The sequence below is a fragment of the Bos indicus x Bos taurus genome, chromosome 15, assembly GCF_003369695.1.
Source record: "Bos indicus x Bos taurus breed Angus x Brahman F1 hybrid chromosome 15, Bos_hybrid_MaternalHap_v2.0, whole genome shotgun sequence".
Lineage (NCBI taxonomy): Eukaryota > Metazoa > Chordata > Mammalia > Artiodactyla > Bovidae > Bos > Bos indicus x Bos taurus.
Window position 1 is genome coordinate 66,337,512 of NC_040090.1, and position 20,934 is coordinate 66,358,445.

Sequence of the window (20,934 nt, forward strand, 5' to 3'; positions counted from 1 at the left end):
TCCCAGCTTTAGCAGATAATCCCAAACAGTATCACAAAGTAGCTATACCAATTTACCTTTCTCACTTATAGATGCATTTAGCATGGCCTGAACATAGGTTGGCATACTACTATCTCTACTTTGTCCCTTCCAGACCACTGTCCTTTCATTCTTATGCAAAATTTCACTCCTGTACTGAGTTCCCATATTCAGGCTCCAACAACTCCACTCATTTTCGTATTTACTATACCCCAGCTTCTAAGAATTACTCTCAAATTCATTGAATGTTGACATGGATCTAGCTCACGATCTTTCTCTCTCTGTCCTAACTCTGGAATTCGTTCTGGGGAAAATCATATAATATCCTTGATCTTATCTGTTCTAATGAAATTCAGTTTTACTCTCTCTTAGCAAACCGCTAAGTGAAAACTTACACTATAAAACTTCAGTTCAGTTCAGTCGTGTCCAACTCTCTGTGATGCCATGGATTTGCAGCATGCCAGGCTTCCCTGTATATCACCAACTCCCGGAGCTTGCTCAGACTCATGTCCATCGAGTTGGTGATGCCATCCAACCATCTCATCCTCTGTTGTCCCCTTCTCCTCCTGCCCTCAATCTTTCCCAGCATCAGGGTATTTTCCAATGAGTCAGCTCTTGGCATCAGGTGGCCAAAGTATTGGAGCTTCAGCATCAGTCCTTCCAATGAATATTGGGAGTTGATTTCCTTTAGGATTGACTGGTTTGATGTCCTTGCAGTCTAAGGGACTTTCAAGAGTCTTATCCAACACAACAGTTCAAAAACATCAATTTTTCAGCACTCAGCTTTCTTTATGGGCCAACTCTCACATCCTGGAGATGTGAGAACTCCTGGAAAAACCATAGCTTTGACTAGATGGATCTCTGCTGGCAAAGTAATGTCTCTCTTTTTTAACATGCTGTTGCTAGGTTGGTCATAGATTTTCTTCCAAGGAGCAAGCATCTTTTAATTTCATGGTTGCAGTCACCATCTGCAGTGATTTTGGAGCCCAAGAAAATAATGTCACTTTTTCCATTGTTTCCCCATCTATTTACTATGAAGTGATGGGGCCGGATGCCAAGATCTTCATTTTTTGAATGCTGAGTTTTAAGCCAGTTTTCTCACTCTTCTCTTTCAAGAGGCTTTTTAGTTCCTCTTCACTTTCTGCCATAAGAGTGGTGTCATCTGGATATCTGAGGTTATTGATATTTCTCCCGGCAATCTGGATTCCAGCTTGTGCTTCATCCAATCTGGCATTTTGCATGATGTACTCTGTCTTTAAGTTAAATAAGCAGGGTGACAATATACAGCCTTGACATACTCCTTTCCCAATTTGGAACCAGTCCATTGTCCCATGTCCGGTTCTAACTGTTGCTTTTTGACCTGCATACAGATTTCTCAGGAGGCAGGTAAGGTGGTCTGGTATTCCCATCTCTTTAAAAATTTTCCAATTTGTTGTGATCCACACAGTAAAAGGTTTTATCATAGTCAATGAAGCAGAAGTAGATGTTTTTCTGGAATTATCTTGCTTTTTCTACAATCCAATGGATGCTGGCAATTTGATCTCTTGTTCCTCTGCCTTTTCTAAATCCAGCTGGAACATCTGGACTATAAAACTTACCATATCCTAAAACAGTACTTCCTAAGTAATCTTAAATTCTACATTCTAATTAAAACCTCTTCTCTTTCTATCCCTTTATTCTTATTAAATAATCTTCAAACTCATCGAGATTTCTAGTCTGTTAGTCTCTCTTGTTTCCCTACTCAGCTCAGGGTATAGCCTGCAAAGTTGATTACTCTTACTAGTACTTTAAATCTTCCTGGCCCCTTGTTCCTCTATGCTTACCATTTCAAAGTAGAACTTAACTCTAAGGATACTGAGGACTGCTGGAAGAAATCATATGATGATACTACAAATTTAGGATTATTATCCTAGGAAAGCATCCCTTAAAATGCTTGGCAAGTCTTATATATCCCTTTCTAGTCAACTTGTGGTCTCATTTTCATGGTACCCCTTTAAAAATTTTTATTGTTCTTTTAGGGTCAGTTACCATCCCTCCAATTCTTAGCAAATAAACATGTTTTTCAGTTCTCAATAGCAAATATAATTTCTCAAATTCCCCTCTGGTCAAAAACTTTCCTAATGATAATGTGTTCATCCTTTCTTCTACATGCTTCCAGTATTAAGCCGATTCTACACACTCATACTTTATGATTTCCCTTGCTATTTTAATTATCTTTTTGTCTCTCCTATAAGTACCTCCCATCTTAAGAAAGCAAATGAGCACGTTCTCTGGCAGTCCAGTGGTTAGGACTCCACACACTCACTGCCAAAGGCCCAGGTTTGGTCTCTGGTCAGAGAATTAAGGTCCTACAAGCCATGCAGTGTGGCCAAAAAAAGAAAGAGAGCAAATGAATAAGAATAAAAACACCTCAAAATTCCAAACATGGGTGGGAGAGGGGGCCAAATATGTACCTCCCATCTCTGTAACAAATTTCTCTTCATTCTTCTCTTACTTCTAAACTTCTTGCAGAACAGTTCCACATTATTATTACATGTCCTTAACTTCCAAACCTCCATTCAATCCTTGCCTTTTCACAATCTCACTTCCTCCATTCTATCCAAAGTTTACTAAGATTGATTAATTAAGTTCAAAGGCCTATTTTCAGCATTCATCTTATTTGACCTTTCTGCATCAGATACTACTGAGCACATCGCTTCTTCGTCCATGAAAATTTATTCTCTCTTGGCTTCCAAGATAGCCTTACTTCTAATTTCTATGATTCTATTACTTGCTGGTTATTCCTCATTTTTTTTTTCTGACTCAGCCTTTTTCTTCCCCTTCTTTCTTTTGGGGCCTGCTGTGTAGGTTGTGGGATCTTTGTTCCCCAACCAGGAAATGAACCTGGGCCCTGGGCAGTGAGAGAGCTGAGTCCTAACCACTGGACCACTGGGGAATATCAAAGACTCAGACTTTTGAATGTTAGTATTCCTTACAATTCTATCCTTAGTCTTCTTCATCAAGAATGATGTATAAGATTAGAACCTCCTCTAGTCCAGTGACTAACTGTACTCTATTTGCTTAAGGTTCTACATCTCTTATTATTTTCAACATCTTTATTTTCCTATATATTAAAATGCCTACTTCCCCTGGAAATGCCATTAATATCTCAAAACTACGCACAAAACTAAGCTCACCAGCTTCTTATTTTCCATAAAACCTGCCGTTCTCCTTAGTTGGAAGCTTCAATTATCTTGGAGTCCCCTCTCTCTTCATTTCCACATCTTACATCACTGGTGCAAAATTACTACAAAAATGTCCCTAAATCCAATCTCATGGTCCATACAACTTTAGTCCAAATTATCTCTTGTCTAAACTATTATAATCTCCCCTAACTTATATTCCTACTGCTAATACTGTTCTCCAAATTATCTTTCCAATAAACAGGATTATGTCCTCATCAAATATATCTTCATTCACTTTCCATTGTTTAAAAGATTAAAGTTGAAACTTCTTGGCCTGGCTTTTTATAATCTCGTACCAGTCTATATCTCAAGCTACTCAACTACATACAAACTTCACTCCAGCCACTCTTAATTTCCCATTCCAACAACATGCTATATCTTCAATATCCTTCCCCTCATTATCTGCTCTATCTTCTCTCTAGATTATCCTTTCTTTCTTTTCGACCTGGCTTAAATGTCACTCATTATCTGAGGCAGAATTAGCTACTCCTTCCAGTATCACTGTGTTTAAGTTTAAAAAAAAAAAAAAAAAAACCAATATTTATTGTTTTGATATATCTGTCTCTCTTTCATACTTGCAATCCTGGTAGGCAAACAACAACAAAAATTTCTTGATGACCAAATATTTACTGAACAAAGAAATATATCTTTGGTTACTTACCTAAATCTATATGTACAAGTTCTGCTGACTGCTCATTTATCAAGATATTCTGTACATGTCTATCACCAAGTCCAAGTATGTAACCAACTAGAAAAAAAAACAACAAAAAAACCCTGAAATCACTGATATCATCTATTTCTATAACACAATTAGCCATAATTTGAACTAATACTATTGACTATTAGGCTTTTGTGCCTACTAAAGGAAATTTTGTATATTTTGTACATTTCCTTTTGGCCATGCTCAGTTTAAGTCAAATCTTGCCAGCTATTCTAATTTATACTGCATTTTACAAATCCTAGATGACTTTTTAAATTTTTTTTCCTTTACTAATATGTACATATATTCAAATATTTGTACTTCAAAATAAGTGTGGTTAAAATTGAGACCCATTATTTACCAAAGCAGTACATTATATATAATCAAATATTTATTAAGTATACTTTTAAATTGAGATGCCTATGGGGTAAATTCTTCATTCTTCAGTGAAACTTTCTTCTGCTTGATCAATTATATTTAACACAAATTAATCATTAATTCATTTAATCAGGTATATATCCAGGAAAAACCACATTTCTATTTTTAAGACAGATGATAGCATGCTTTGAAATGTTTTTAACCTAATGAAAAACACCATGAGATGTTACAGAAAAAATAGTGAACAGAGTGTCAGGATGCCTGGCTAGCTCTGTCATTAACCGGGCCTACTTTCCTGTTCATAAAACGAGTTGAATCAGATTCATGATTCTCAATGTAGAAAAAGAGGGTTTCATTATTACCCAGAAACTTTTCAAAACATACATGTCCTGCCTTCCTGGTATACTGTACCTAAGTGATGAAAAGAGTGTTCTTTTATTAAAAACAATAGATCACTGATATTCCTGTTAAGTTTCCTTACTCTAAGATATTGTTAACTGTTAACTAACTGTTAGTTCCAAACTGTTACAAATTAAAAAGTCAAAATATATATTGTACACAGAATATTTAAATACATATCATTATTCCTATTCCTATTAAACAGAATCAATCATTGGGTGTTAATATCATTGTGTTATAAAGTTTGTATGCAAAAGACCAGTAACAATTAAAGGAAATAACTTAAATGGAATTATCATGAGTTTTATTTTCCAAAGAAAATCCCAGAAAATAATACATTGAGGGAAGAGAAAATAAGACATATTCATTATTAAGTAAAGAGGAAAAATAATCAGTGTTACTTCTCTTCCTGGAGAAAAAGAAATTCTTTCCTGCCAAAATAAGAAGAGCTATATTTAGAAGCTAAGAATCAGGATCAACAAGAAACACAATGATCTAATGATGGTGGCTTGGTAAAAACCATGATCACCATCATCATCTCCCTGTAACACAGAATGTAGGAAGTGCTGAATCTACTAAAATGTAGAAGAAGATTACCAATAGAAGAAGTAGCCACACTCCGAGTATAAGCCAATCGTTTCTCAAACCACACTGCTGGATCCAAGAATTTTTCCATGCAGAAGTAACGGAAAACTGGTTGAAAATTTTGGCAAATCTCCATGAAAGTTTCATATTTCTCTTCAAAAGACTTTTTCTGCATATCCTTTAATAGATAAAATATAAAATTATTTTCTCAGTATTGTGTTCAACTAATATGTACTAGGAGTTTCAATAAGAAAATGGAACAGTAGGTATAAAGGTAATAAAAAGAAGAACTAGACATTATCTTTGCTTACAAGAAACTTGTCTGTCTGGAAAATTCCATAGACAGAGAAGACTGGCAGACTACAGTCCATGGGGTCACAAAGACCTGGACATTACTGAGTGACTAAGCACACACACACACGAAGCTACAAGTCTGGTCAGGGAAGCAATTAACAACAAAATATAATCCCTTTGGGGTTTTCATGTTAATTTTAGGGGAAAGAGGCACACCAACAGTGACTGTAATTTGTTTTAATTCAATTGTAATTTGAGTGATTCTGTAACCTATGTGGAGTAAACACAAAAATGCCAAAGATAGCTCCATATATTATTAGGTATATCACAGATCTAGGGGTGTGATAAGAAAAAGGAAGAATCAATCACGGGTTGATTGATTCTTGACTGTGGCAGCAGGGCAGCCGAACATCTCAGATCTGTCCTTCAACACTTCCTTCCTATATAATAACTTTCTGAAGCAAAGCTTATTTACATCAAAGGGCTCAATTCTCACCTATGGACTAATGACTTCCAAATCTGTATCTTTTAAAAAAAAATTATTTTATTTTTAATTTGAGGATAATTACTTAATATTGTGATGATTTCTGCCATACATCAACACGAATCAGCCATAGGTATACATATGTCCCCTCCTTTTAAAAAAATTTTTATTGGAGGATAATTGCTTTACAATATTGTGCTGGTTTCTGCCATACATCAACATGAATCAGTCACAGGTACACATACATCCCCTCCCTCTTGAACTTCCTTCTGTCTCACCCCATCCCATAGCTCTAAGTTGGCAGGGAGCACTGGATTGAGCTCCCTGTGTCACACAGCAAATCCCCACTGGCTATCTATTTTTCTTGCTATTCTCTCAATTCATCCTACCCTCTTCTTCCCCTACTGTGTCCACAAGTCTTCTCTAAGCCTGTGACACCACTGCTGCCCTGCAATAATACCTACACAGACATTTCTCCAAAGAAGACATAGAGATGGCCAAGAAACACGTGAAAAGATGCCTAACATTCCTCATTATTAGAGAAATGCAAATCACATCTGTGTCTTTGGCTCAGGTATTTTTATTAAGCTCCAGCCTGATGTGCCTCTCCAACTTTCACTCAATATCTTCACTTGGATCACTTCCAAATCCAAACTAATTCACCTTCTCAGATTTGGCAAACCTCAGCTACTTCCTTTATTCATCAACACGGTAAATAGCCTCTCCATCTAGAAACTGGGCACCAATGATACTGAACTGCCTGTTCTCCATTCCTACTGTTATTACTCTCAGACTTAATCTCATGCTTCTAGTCAGCTTTCTCAAAATATAAGTGTTGTCAGAGTTAGTTTTCTAAAATGCCAATCTGATATTACTATACTTCTCAAGGGTTCTCTATTGCTTACAGGATAAAGTGCAAATTTCTTAACATTTCATGAAGCAACCCTCCACTTTTTGACTAATGACTACTGCTTCAGTCTCATCTATTCCTCCTCAAAAACTAAGCCTATGCCATCTTTACCTGCCTGTTTGTGCCTCCTTCCCTTTTGCTTCTATGTTCCTCCTTCCTAGAAAACCAATTCATTTATAAAACTCACCTCAAACACCATCTCCTCTATGAAGTCTTTTTCTTTTTAATAAATAAATATTTGTCTATTATTTATTTGGCAGTTAGCTCTTAGTTGCAGTACGTGGGATCTTTCATTGTAGCAAGAGGGCTTCTCTCTAGCAGTGGCACATGGGCTTAGTTGCCCATCAGCATGTGGGATTTAAGATCCCAGACCAGGGATCAAGCCACATCCCCTGCTTTGGACGACGGGTTCTTAACCACTGGACCACCAAGTGCTGAATCTGATTCTTTCCACTCTTTCCTGTCCCAGGTAGAATGGATCACTTCCTCCTCTGTCCCTTCACAAACCCTTCCCTCACAATCCCTACAGTGCTTTACCATACATTTTTTAAAATGTATAACAGAAAGCACAACAAAATAAAAAGTAAATAGATTTTAGAGTTGGACAGACAAGGTTTAAATCTTTGTTCCATTATTTATTAGTTCACTGACCTGGGGGAAGCTAAATTCTCAGAACTTCTTTTCATCTTAAAATGGGATAAGTATGATAGTGATTACTCATATTTGTGAAGTCTTACCATAGAACCTGATAAAGAGGAGACATTCAATAAATGTCACTGATTGGGTCAATGAATGTCAGACCAGATGGCCAGTGTGATGTGATGTGGCAAAAGTCTTAGAAGGTCTCTCTCTCTTTCATAACTTTTTCTCTTTTGGTTTTAGTTAGTATTTTGTTTGTTAAGAACTACCTTACCCCAAATTGGAAACAAACAGGCAAACACTGAATAAAGTTACATTTCTCATCGGACAAGGATTGACACAACGTAGTTTAAAAACTGTCCTTTTTCATTCACACAAACTTTCACTCTAGTGAGCATACTGTCTTATACAATTACCTGATGAAATTAAAATTTTTTACATTCCAAAATATTTGATAACTGTCAATTTTAATAAGCTACCAGATAATCTTGTAATAACATATATATTTGAATGTTACTCACCATCATTTTCTTTTGGCAGTGAATGGCACTGAAATCCTTTGGCCTGTATCTTTTATGAGCACCATTCTCATTGTTAACAAGAAATTCACCAATAGGGACAGTTCCTGTGCACCATTCAAGAACGCCACTTCGCTGAGAAAGGGGAACCACCTGAAGTTACAGATTAAATACCTTTTGTTTATGGACTGGCATTAAAGAGCATATGAAAATTATTTAATTATCAGAGTCAGTGTGAAGCATTTTTTCAAGTTGCACTACAAGTTGCATTACAGAATGTCCATAGGAAGAAAGCAACTGAAAATAAATGAGCTCAAACAGTAAGATTTTCTAGCCTGATGCTTAGACTTCTAAGAACGTGCTCTTCTCTCACTCTTCAGGATTCTCTAAGGGGTCAATACTGTTAATTGTACTCATCATTTGTGACTGACCAAGCCATACTTAGGTTACTCCATCTAGCAGAGGAATTAACTTTGCTTTCCTTATGACTTTGAAATCAAATTTAAAGAATTTCACTTTGGAAGACATCAAATGTAGTCTTAATTTGGGTATACTTTAATACATTTTTTTTACTTTAATAATTGAAAGTGTATGTATTCTTGCTTTGTAGTCTCGTTAGCTATTCAAGAGGAAATGTGTTCCTAAACATACTGTAAAATGAGTACTTTTACCAAAGATTAAAATGATTGAAAATTATGACATTATAAATATACATATAAGTAGAAAATAATATAAACACTCTTTTACCTACTAAACTGCTTTACGAAATCTAAGATTTTTCATATTTGCTGGGAAAGAGACAAAACTCCCTTTTACTCCTCACTGACCCTGTGCCCCTCCATACCAACAAGATGACTGCTACCTTGCTTATCACGTTCACATATTTTGGTGTATTTCAAAGCTTTATATATATATATGGCTTCCCTGGTGGCTCAGCAGTGAACAATCTGCCTCCAATGCAGGAGGCATAGGAGCTGTGGGTTCAATCCCTGGCTAGGGAAGACCCCCCTGGAGGAGGGCATGGCAACCCACTCCAGTATTCTTGCCTGGAGAATTCAATGGACAGAGGAGCCTGGAAGGTTATAGTCTATAGCGGGGCACAGAGTCGGAAACGACTGAAGCAATTTAGCACAGCATAGCACGTATATATATATATATGTAACTTTATAGTTATGACCAACCTAGATAGCGTATTGAAAAGCAGAGACGTTACTTTGCCAACAAAGGTCCGTCTAGTCAAAGCTATGGTTTTTCCTGTGGTCATGTATGGATGTGAGAGTTGGACTGTGAAGAAAGCTGAGCGCCAAAGAATTGATGCTTTTGAACTGTGGTGTTGGAGAAGACTCTTGAGAGTCCCTTGGACTGCAAGGAGATCCAACCAGTTCATTCTAAAGGAGATCAGCCCTGGGTGTTCTTTGGAAGGAATGATGCTAAAGCTGAAACTCCAATACTTTGGCCACCTCATGAGTTGACTCATTGGAAAAGACTCTCATGCTGGGAGGGATTGGGGGCAGGAGGAGAAGGGGACGACAGAGGATGAGATGGCTGGTTGGCATCACTGACTTGATGGACGTGAGTCTGAGTGAACTCTGGGAGTTGGTGATGGACAGGGAGGCCTGGCGTGCTGCGATTCATGGGGTCGCAAAGAGTCGGACACGACTGAGCGACTGAACTGAACTGAACTGAAGCTTTAAATAATTTATACCATATGTATGTTTTGCAATTGCTTTTTTGTCAATCAACACTATTTTACTAATACCTTTAACTATATTAGTACATTTAACTCTAAGTTATTCATTTTAACAACTCTGCATTGTATAAATATACCATAATCATCCAATTTATTGGATGACTGGAATACTGATTAACATTTACATTGTTTCCAGATTTCCCCAATGCTGCTATCCCCAATGCTATTAGTTTAATAATGAATACATTTCAGTTTTTCTAGGGTGTACATGTACCTGGAAGTTGAAGAGCTGGGTCATTCAGGATATGCATCTTCAACTTAGTTAACATATACTGGCAAATAACTATCCAAAGTAGTTGTACCAATTTATATACCCATTAGCAGAGTCTATTGTATAGCCTCCCAACATGTAGTATTTATCAAGACTTCCACATTTTGTCAATCCAAGAGGTGTGTAACAGTATCTTATTGTGGTTTTCATTTGTATTTTCCAGATTCCCAGGAAAGCTGAGTAAAACTTGACAGGCTCATTGGCTATTCAAATGTTTTCTTCTTGTGAACTGCCTGTTTGTATTCTTCACCCATTTTCTCACTGGCTCTCTTTTTATTACTGGTCTGTAATAGCTATATCCATATTCTGTACATAAATCCCTGTTGTTATTAATAACAATCCTTTTTGTTATCAACATTTTAAAATTTGTTTTCTCAGCCACCTGTCTTTATAGTATCTTTAATTCTATACATTTTTAATTTTAATATACTCAAGTGTTTTATTATTTTATGTTCTGTGTCTTAACATGGAGGAGATTTCATTAATTTATTAACTATGTTTTTTGGGAGTCTATTATGTCTTACACATGATGCTAGGGCATTGAGAATAGAGCGGCAATGAGGCAGATGAAGAACATGTCCTTATAAAGCTTCATTCTAGTGTGGGAACACATACACTAATAGACATTTAATGATGCCAGATAACAAGTATAATAGAACAAAACAGACATTTAAAAAAGTAACAGAGACTTTTCTATATGGTGAGAGAAGGCATCTCTGAAGAGGTGACACTGGAGAAAAGCCTGAAAGACTAATAACCTAAGGGAAAAGCTCATGCAGAGATATGAAGAAAGAGTATTACAGGCAGAGGGAAGTGAAAAGCTCTGCAGTGAAACAAAATTGGCACTTAAGGTGCTTCAGTCCTAAGCCACCACTCCCCACCCCTTGCCTACGCATGCCCCTACTGTCTTCTGCCCCCCTGCCCTTCCCCTGAAGTGGTCCCCTGCAGCTGTGATCCCACAGCAGGGTGCATGCCCCTCCCATGTGGGCTCCCGCTCAGTTTTTACAGTGTCTGGGCCTTGAACCCTTTCTGATTGTCCTCTCTGGATGAGTAGGCTCAGGGCCTATCTCAAGAGCTAGCTGGTGGAGGAAAACACTGCTGCTCAGATCCTAAGACCCTAAGCCCCAAGATGTTCACAGGCCTAAGCCCTGTAGTCTGGCAGAACAGGAACCATGCCCTGAGGTTCCTAAGAGGAGCCTCTGCAAAAGATTTGTGTTTTAAAGCCTTTTTCATGGCTTCAGGCTTCCTTTTGCCCTGTGCCCACCTGCCCTGGTTAAAGGGGTGAGTGGAAGGGTTTGCCAAGGATCATGGACACAGAATAGGGCCCAGGTACCGTGGGTCTTAGGCTACTCATCACTTTTCTTGTAGGAGCATAACCAGGAGCAAATGAGGCAGGGCAGAGAGGGCTGGCCCCTCCTTTCTTCCCATCCTCCCTCAGATGTTAAACTGTCTCCAGCAGTAGGAGGAGGCAAATGATTGTGAGTCCCATGCTGTGTATCCTTCCTGAGCCTGTGCTCACTCTCAGGGCCAAGAAGCTCCCAAAACAAGGCCCTCTCTTTAGGGGCAGGGCCATAATCTCGGGAGCAGTGCTAGATCACAGGCATTTTGGTAGGCAACAATTAAACAGGTTTTGGCTGCCTATTAATGTGGGAAGGTCTCCTAATTGGTACAAGAAAAAGGAGCTAGAAGAACCCTGGCTCAGAAGACTGCACTTGCTCCAGTAAGTCACAGTGACCCTGGGGGTGATGGCCTTGTATTGAGGGTCCACTGGGAGTTGTTGGCCAAGCCTCTCCCTTTTCTCTCCCCAGGCATCATTGGAGCCTGTTCCTGCCCTCAGCCTGGGTCTTCCCCAGTGATGTTAAAGATAAGTATGATTTCTCCATCTTCAGCTCTTTTCATTCTTCAAAAATGCACTTAACACTCTGTATTGTAATTGTCTGTTTCCCATGGTAGACTATGAACTTCTTAAGAACTAAGACTATGTATTACTTCTATATCCCCAACACCTGGTAGAGTATCTAATACACCACTAGGCATGTAAATAAACAATTAGTGAACAAATGAATGAACAGATCTCATAGTCTTTCCAACTTATTTTCCTTCCTACTTAAGTACCTCTAAATACGTTCCTCCCAGAAAATCCAGCTTTATCTTTGACTTTGAGCTAGCTGTGACCCTAATGCTTGATCACATTAACATCCTTACCTCCTAATATATTCCATCAAAGATCCCTTTTCTAAAATTACTCTCTACTACTATCTAGTTATGAGGGGAAAAAAAAAATCAAACCCTTCTTTTGTTAAGAGACTGATGGAGAAAGGAGTAGGCTGGCTTCTTTCTATCTCATTTCAGAGATGTTGGGTGACGTAAAAACATTGAACTCAAGTTTCAAAAGGCAAATGGCAATGTTTTTCATAAGGCATAATGAAGAATTAAGTACAAAGCTTCTTTCAGCATTTAAATATTGTTTATAAGACACTGATTTTAAAAAATGAATCCTCTCATATCTAAGATTTCAGGCTAGTTGTTCAACATACTTTCTAAAAATGTAGTTTTGGTAGAGATAAACTAGCCCAGTCACACGAATCCTGGTTATCAGAGGGCCATGTCTCAGTGCCAGCAAATACAATATGAACTTTGTCTTCCTGCATCTCCATGTGATTCTCTCTGATATCTTGTGTTCCTCAATATACAAGTCTCTCCTTTGAGGCTGCACTTTGACATTTGGGTTGTTGTCTTTGTTGTTGTTCGGTCACTAAGTTGTGTCTGACTCTTTTGCCACCCTGTGGACCAGAGCCTGCCAGCCTCCTCTGTCCATGGGACTTCCCAGGCAAGAATACTGGAGGGGGTTGCCATTTCTTTCTCTAGGGGATCTTCCTGACTCAAGAATCAAACCCACATCTGCACTGGCAGGCAGATTCTTTACCACTGAGCCACAGCTGCGTACCAAGAGTTAATTCCAGGCAGTCAATGACCCGGCTTGTTGTTACAATGGTCATAAGAAGCCTGAATGACAGATTGGGAATGACTCCAAAGAAGATTAGGCAGACTACTTCACTACATACAATACAGTACTTCCAGGAACCTTTAACTGAAATCAAGAACAACTAGCAACAAAGCTACAACACAGCTTTCACATTTTTGGAGTAATCTCAAAATAATATAGATCTATTGGCCCAATAATACAATTCTAAACAATAAAGTCAAACCCAAACTCTCATATTTAGGGGTCATTTAAAATTTTTATTATTATTATTTTTTAGTTTACTTAGCTGTGCCAGGTCTTAGTTGCAGCACATGGGGTCTTTGATCTTCATTATGGCAGGTAGGATCTTTAGTTGCAACATGTTAAAACTCTTAGCTGTGACATGTGGACACTTTCTTAGTTGCGGTTTGTGGGATCCAGTTCCCTGAGAGAGCTTAAACCCGTGCCCCCTGCCTTGGGAGCACACAGTCTTCCAAGAGGACATTTTTTAATATTCAAATATATAACATTAAATAATTCCACTATTTAATTGGTAAAAGAGTTCTCTGTGAAAATCAGATATTTAAAAAGTTACCAGGTAGAGATGGAGTTTAGTTGTTTTTGCCTTCTAAATATTTTAGGTCAAGGTCTTCTCTCATGCTTTATAGCAATGAACTCTGGAAGCCAAACTGTGTTATTTGCTTGGAAGCCTGAGCTGCTTTCTGAGAAAACCAGGTGATCCTATAGCCCAAGGGCTTCCCTGGTGGCTCAGTGGTAAAGAATCCACCTGCAATGCAGGAGATGTAGGTTTGATCCCTGGGTCAGAAAGATCCTCTGGAGGACGGCATGACACCCCACTTCAGTATTCTTGCCAGGAAAACCCCATGGACAGAGGAGCCTAGCGGGCTATGGTCCATGGGGTTGCAAAGAGTCAGACACGACTGAAGTGACTGAGCACTCACAGCCCAAATCTGCTACAGTATCGGATCCCAGCTCTCTACTCATCGCTTTTGCCATCTAAAAGTCTAGCACTTAGAGCACAAAACTTCCCTTTCACTCATGTTACTGAATATCTGCCCTCTAAAAACGTCTGAGCAGTCAGAGGAGACAGTTAACAACTAATCAACTTTGTCCTACAATGAAGCTAAATCAATAGATAGCAAATTAACTAGACTGTTGGGTCTCAAAGTGTGGTTCCTAAACTGCAGATGCATCAACTTGGTACCTGGTAGAAATGCATATTCTCAGGCTCCATCCTAGAATCAGAAATTTTAGGGGCTCAGCAATCTGCGTTTTAACAGACCCTTCCAGGGACTAGAATGCCTGTTAAATTTGAGTAGCACTGATCTAAACCACATCAAAGATCAGATTTCAAAGATCTTTAATTTTAACTTTTGCTCTTAGCATTCCATGAGAACTCGCTTTTTGCTAACTGGTACTAGAAAGCATCAAGTTAACAATAAAGTTTCATGTGACAAATTTCTCACAAATTTGCAAGTAAGAAAAAAGTGTGCTTTTTAAAAATGATTTCCCACTCTTCAACTTCATCCAAATAATAAGTGAGTTTTATATTTCTATTTCTGTAGGAAGTTAAAAAGCTCTAAAAAAAACCCCTCAGTTTTCAGTTACAACCTCAGTTTTCAGTTACAATAGCCTAACTCAATCAGAATTTTGGTGGGTAGATCTAATTTCTTTTTCCCTGCTCCCCTATTTGGTGTTTTTATTTTTTAATTTTTTTGGTGTTTTTAATTTAACAATAATTTTTATAATTAAAAAAATGTTCATTGAGGGCAATTCAAAATATATTTAAAAAACAGGTACTGCCCATAATCCCATCATACCCAGAGTTAATAGCATTTAAGGAACTTTATGTCAAAGCTATATACTAATTTCTAACACATGTATATATAAACATCTGTCAAGGCTACTTTGGTTCCATTATGACTGGACAGTGTCCACTTTCACGTATTGCTTTTATCAAAGACATTTTAGTCATTCTCACCAATATATTTTTCAAGATAAACTTTTATATCATGGTTCCACATTACAAAATTTTTACTGGAATTTCATTGTCTATGCTAATTTGAAATCAGCTGACATTTTTAAGTGTCTTCCCATTTATAATGTGGTACTTTTTTTTTCCTTTTTTCTTTCTTGTTACATTTGTATAATTTTTTTTCATATAGTCTTGCATCTTTCTTATTATCATTAATCCTAAGCAGCTTATTCACATTATAAACATTATTGTATTTTTAATTATATTTTTAAACTAATTTTAGTTGATGGTTGGGATACCTCGAGTTTAAGTAGGGTTAACTTGCTGGAAAAAATAAACAGTTGTTTATATACCATTTTGCAGGTTTAGGAAACAGATATGGGGCTATCCTAAGTGTCTCTGAAAGACTGCTTTTCTACTAATAGACAGTAATTACCGTAATTTGTTTATATCTTCACAGAAATAGAAACAACGAATAAATAAATAAGCCTTGTTACAGCAGTGACAGAAAATAAAGGGCAAATAGGACATATAGGAATGAAACCAGAAAGGAACACCTATAGAAAACTGCTCAAAATTCTCCAAGCCAGGCTTCAGCAATATGTGAACCGTGAACTTCCTGATGTTCAAGCTGGTTTTAGAAAAGGCAGAGGAACCAGAGATCAAATTGCCAACATCCGCTGGATCATCGAAAAAGCAAGAGAGTTCCAGAAAAACATCTATTTCTGCTTTCTTGACTATGCCAAAGCCTTTGACTGTGTGGATCACAATAAACTGTGGAAAATTCTTCAAGAGATGGGAATACCAGACCACCTGACCTGCCTCTTGAGAAACCTGTATGCCGGTCAGGAAGCAACAGTTAGAACTGGACATGGAACAACAGACTGGTTCCAAACAGGAAAAGGAGTACGTCAAGGCTGTATATTGTCACCCTGCTTATTTAGCTTATATGCAGAGTACATCATGTGAAACGCTGGACTGGAAGAACACAAGGTGGAATCAAGATTGCCGGGAGAAATATCAATAACCTTAGATATGCAGATGACACCACCCTTATGGCAGAAAGTGACGAGGAACTCAAAGCCTCTAGATGAAAGTGAAAGTGGAGAGTGAAAAAGTTGGCTTAAAGCTCAACATTCAGAAAACGAAGATCATGGCATCTGGTCTCACCACTTCATGGGAAATAGACGGGGAAACAGTGGAAACAGTGTCAGACTTTATTTTTCTGGGCTCCCAAATCACTACAGATGGTGACTGCAGCCATGAAATTAAAAGACGCTTACTCCTTGGAAGGAAAGTTATGACCAACCTAGATAGCATATTCAAAAGCAGAGACATTACTTTGCCAACAACGGTTCGTCTAGTCAAGGCTATGGTTTTTCCTATGGTCATGTATGGATGTGAGTTGGACTGTGAAGAAGGCTGAGCACTGAAGAATTGATGCTTTTGAACTGTGGTGTTGGAGAAGACTCTTGAGAGTCCCTTGGACTGCAAGGAGATCCAACCAGTCCATTCTGAAGGAGATCAGCCCTGGGTGTTCTTTGGAAGGAATGATGCTAAAGCTGAAACTCCAGTACTTGGGCCACCTCATGCGAAGAGTTGACTTATTGGAAAAGACTCTGATGCTGGGAGGGATTGGGGCAGGAGAAGAAGGGGACGACAGAGGATGAGATGGCTGGATGGCATCACTGACTCGATGGACGTGAGTCTGAGTGAACTCCGGGAGTTGGTGATGGACAGGGAGGCCTGGCGTGCTGCGATTCATGGCGTCGCAAAGAGTTGGACACGACTGAGTGACTTATCTAATCTGATCTGATCTGATAGAAAACACATCCTTCAAAATGGAGGTTTATTGCAATTTTTAAAAATGCAAATGTGCTAGATGAGCATTCATGTAAGAGTCAAAGATGAGTAAATTAATAGAATAATGTGACTTAAGAATTATCTTCTCAGGCAAAATACTGGAGGAAATGCATTTGGGACATCCCTCTATTAAAGGTAATCTGACAATATCTACCAAATTATAGGTGCATTTACTGTTACCCATCAGTCCAACTTTAGGAAATATATCCCACAGATTCACCAGTACATATATGAAATATGTTCAATATTATTTATTGCAGCACAGCACTGCTTGCTACAGTAAAGGACTATAAATGACCCAAATGCCTATTTTATATGATAAGGACTTTTATGATAACTCTGTACTAATGCAGAAAGCAGTTGTTAAAAAAGCAAAAAATTTCTATAATATATTGCTGAGTTAAAAAAATATTGTTGTCTCTAGGAAAGGGGGGAAAATAAGGAATTATATTCATATATTCTATTTGTATAACACTGGAAACAAATGAAAATGGTACTTATAAGAATAAGAGATGGTGGGGCATGAGGTTTACAGCGAAAGGGAAAAAGGTGAGAGAAGGCTTCCCTTTTTATACCTTTTTCTATTATTGGATTTTTGAACCATGCAAATGTATTACCTAGTCAAAAACTAGCATATTTAGAATTTTAAAACTCTACATTATATAATATATTTTTCACTGAATCAGTATTTTCTTTTTAACATCATTTCTCTTCTAAAGAGCACTTTTATATCAGAAATAGGCTAAATGGTCAAACATAAAGGGAAAATACTTTAGCTGATTATAAGAACAAGATTTCTTGAAACAAAAAAATGCTGCAATTAACATTAATGTATACTTTTACAAAAGAAAAATACTGTTTAAATCAGAGCTTTAGCAATATATGGCCTTTGTACCAAACCCAGTCCCAAACTATTTTTGTATAGCCTGTGAGCTAAGAATGGTCTTTCAGATTTAAAGGGCTATCAAGGAAAAAAATAAATAAAGAATATGCAACAGAGACCTATGTATGTGGCCCACAAAGTCTAAAATATTATCCTTCAGGAAAGTATTTGCTGACCCCTACCTCAATAATGGCGTCTTTTATATGTCCTTTATGAAGCAGCAGAAATAAAAGTTACCTTATAAGTACAAATAGTCAATTTCCTCTTCCTGGTTTCAGTATTTCTCTGCAGTAATGTATTACACATCTGGAAAACCTGCTGCATGACGGCATCTTGTCTCAGGTCATCACGGCCCTTCAGAATAATCAAAACACAAATAACTAAGCACAGTTCATTTTCTTTACTATAAAATCACACAAAATCATCTGAGGACAGCCAAAGGGCACTTGGAAATCAGTCTGAGGATCTGTGCTCCCCTTTAGTCTCTTAAGTAATTAAGACACACAAACACAAACACACGAACAAAAGACAAGTATTAGAGTAAAGTACATCACTGTAGACCAATTTAGAAAAAAGAAGTACCCTTCCCCACTCCCCGTCACAGCTGCTTTTGTGACTAAAATAACTGGAATGCCTACACTTACGGGCACACTGCAAAGCACCAAGGTGGAGGAGCACTGTTGTCTCTCTGCCACTTCCCAGCAAGGCCCAAAGCGTAAAAGCAGAGTAAGGGAGGAGTGCTATCCTTTTCGGATATGTTTAAAATAGCACTTAGCACAATGTCAGATCCAGGACATTGAAGCACGGGCCTTCAACTTGAACTATTCAAGAAAGTAAGCAACACTCAAAAAATTTTTTTCATAACAAGTAGGCTGATGGTTAAACCTCACCATGTCTATACATGTAAAAAGTATTCTTTCACTTCAACCAACTGTTAAAATAAGGCTGGTCTTAAAGACACACACACAAAACCATGAGGAAAAGCATTCTGCTTCTAGAAAACAATTTATTTCTACTTTGTTTTCCTCACCTGTAATTACTGAGAACAAAACCAAAGAGCCAAAATAAGAAGAAAATATCTGTTAGTTTTTCTTTGATGTTTTCCATTAATCCACTAGGAACTACACCACAAAAGCAAAGTCTCACCTTGACAAGCTGTCTCCTTTCCTTTCCATCAGAGCCCACACAATCTATTATTTTTGGTAAATTTAAACCTCCTGCTAAACGAAATTGTTCTTTAAATGACTTTATAGTCACCAGATTTCCATATTCTCCTGTGGGGTCCACCTAATAAAGTATATGACAATACCTTATTACTCAATTTGCATTTAAAGACAAATTAATTTTAAATGACAATTTTAATACTGAGCAAAGGAATGAATGACAATGTGCTGTTGGTTAAGAACAGAAATGGTAACTTTATAAATGAAAGAAAGGAGATTTGACATTGGAAAGGCTTCAAAAAGCAATATAGATAACACAATTTACCTCCTTAAATATCTCCTAATAAAAGAAGTTCAATTAGTGTTGCTGAAAAAACTATTCAATAACCCTGGTTCAGGTGTTACCATTGATCTGTATATGTTAAGTCATCAGTATAAATTAAGTCATCTCTTCACAAAAACAATAAGGGAAATTTTAGAAAAGTACAGAGAGGAGTTTTCTAGGTTTTAATTGCTAAATCTGGCAGTTTCACAAGATATTTAAATAAGTAACTTTGCTGATAGGTTAATCCACACGATGAAGCTACATTTCACATCAAATAACCATTCATATTAAACACTAAAAGGCAAACTCAAAGGAGAGATTTTACAATGTAGTTAAAATGATGATTTTCTAAACTGTAATCTTTATTTATTATGGGTTTCCCTGGTGGCTTGGTGGTAAAGAATCCACCTGCCAATGCAGGAGATTTGGGTTAGATCCGAGGTCGGGAAGATCCCCTAGAGAAGGAAATGGCAACCCACTCCAATATTCTTGCCTGGAAAATTTCAAGGACAGAGGAACCTGGAGTGCTGCAGTCCATGAGGTCACAAAAGAGATGGACATGACTTAGTGACCAAACAACAACCTTTATTATTATATTTATCCCTGCCCACATTGTACTCCCAGCAATAAAAAACCATTAGGACACAGCTGAAAGTGTCATGTATATTACAGTCAATACTGTAATACATATTATATTATTTAATATTGTAATACATCACAGTCAATATTCTAACGCATACAGAATCTTAAAAATCAATATAAAACAATTAGGGACTTTCTTGCTCAGTTAAAAATATTGACATAAGCACACAAAATATTTTCTTTTGGTCAGTAAAAGTATCAATAACAGTCTACAGACTTCTTCATAAGAAAGATGACATTTGTAAAACTGGAGGCAATAGAAAAGAAAGCAGGAGAGATCTTTAAGTATTTTAAGTCTTGGGCAAAGGGAATCCAATAAAGAAAAAACTATTGGTTGAAACAAATGAAACTGCCAATAATTAACCATTTTTGACCTACAGTAAAAGGCTATTTCAAACGGTTTAACTTGCTAAAAAGTAATTTAGTTTAATTAAAAAATCAAAACAAAAACAAACAAAAAAAATCAAAACAATTAATAGTAAATTACCTTAATTTCCATAGTAGGGACAACAACATCTTCTAAATTTTTAAGTTTGATAATGGGCTGGTCTGCTGGAATATTTATGCCTTCTGTATTTAAAATAAAGAAGTTTCAGTGACAACCACAAATTGAGCAACAGTACTGAAGGTAAAGGAGGAGAATTCAGCAGCTACCATAAACCCAAACTATGGCTAATCTGTGGTTCTGATTTAGAAATGAAGACCAAAGACCTGGGACACAGTGCCGCTCAGGGTCAGGGCATAGCAATGAGTAATGTGGCTTACAAATGAATTTGCAGGTTACCTGGCACTGGTAATTAGACCAGACTCCACCTGAGGTGCCAAGTTGGACGACTTAAGATAATTATATAATAGTATGAATAGCACATAGATAATGGTATACACATTACTATTAAATGCGACTAAACAACATGACAGTATTCTGTT

The 20,934-nt window shown here is 37.4% G+C and overlaps 1 protein-coding gene across 6 annotated transcripts in view; it reads right to left on the minus strand.

Annotated features, from left to right (window-relative positions):
* ATM (ATM serine/threonine kinase) overlaps window positions 1-20,934 on the minus strand; it is a 153,422-nt gene that overhangs the window by 13,320 nt on the left and 119,168 nt on the right. For all 6 annotated transcript variants that reach the window (XM_027563834.1, XM_027563829.1, XM_027563831.1 and 3 more), the window contains 6 exons: window positions 20,495-20,577; window positions 19,024-19,164; window positions 18,115-18,231; window positions 8,153-8,302; window positions 5,317-5,482; window positions 3,904-3,990 (listed from right to left, as the gene is read on the minus strand). In XM_027563834.1, coding sequence (XP_027419635.1) covers window positions 3,904-3,990; window positions 5,317-5,482; window positions 8,153-8,302; window positions 18,115-18,231; window positions 19,024-19,164; window positions 20,495-20,577 — 744 coding nt within the window. The remainder of the gene's footprint in view (window positions 1-3,903; window positions 3,991-5,316; window positions 5,483-8,152; window positions 8,303-18,114; window positions 18,232-19,023; window positions 19,165-20,494; window positions 20,578-20,934) is intronic.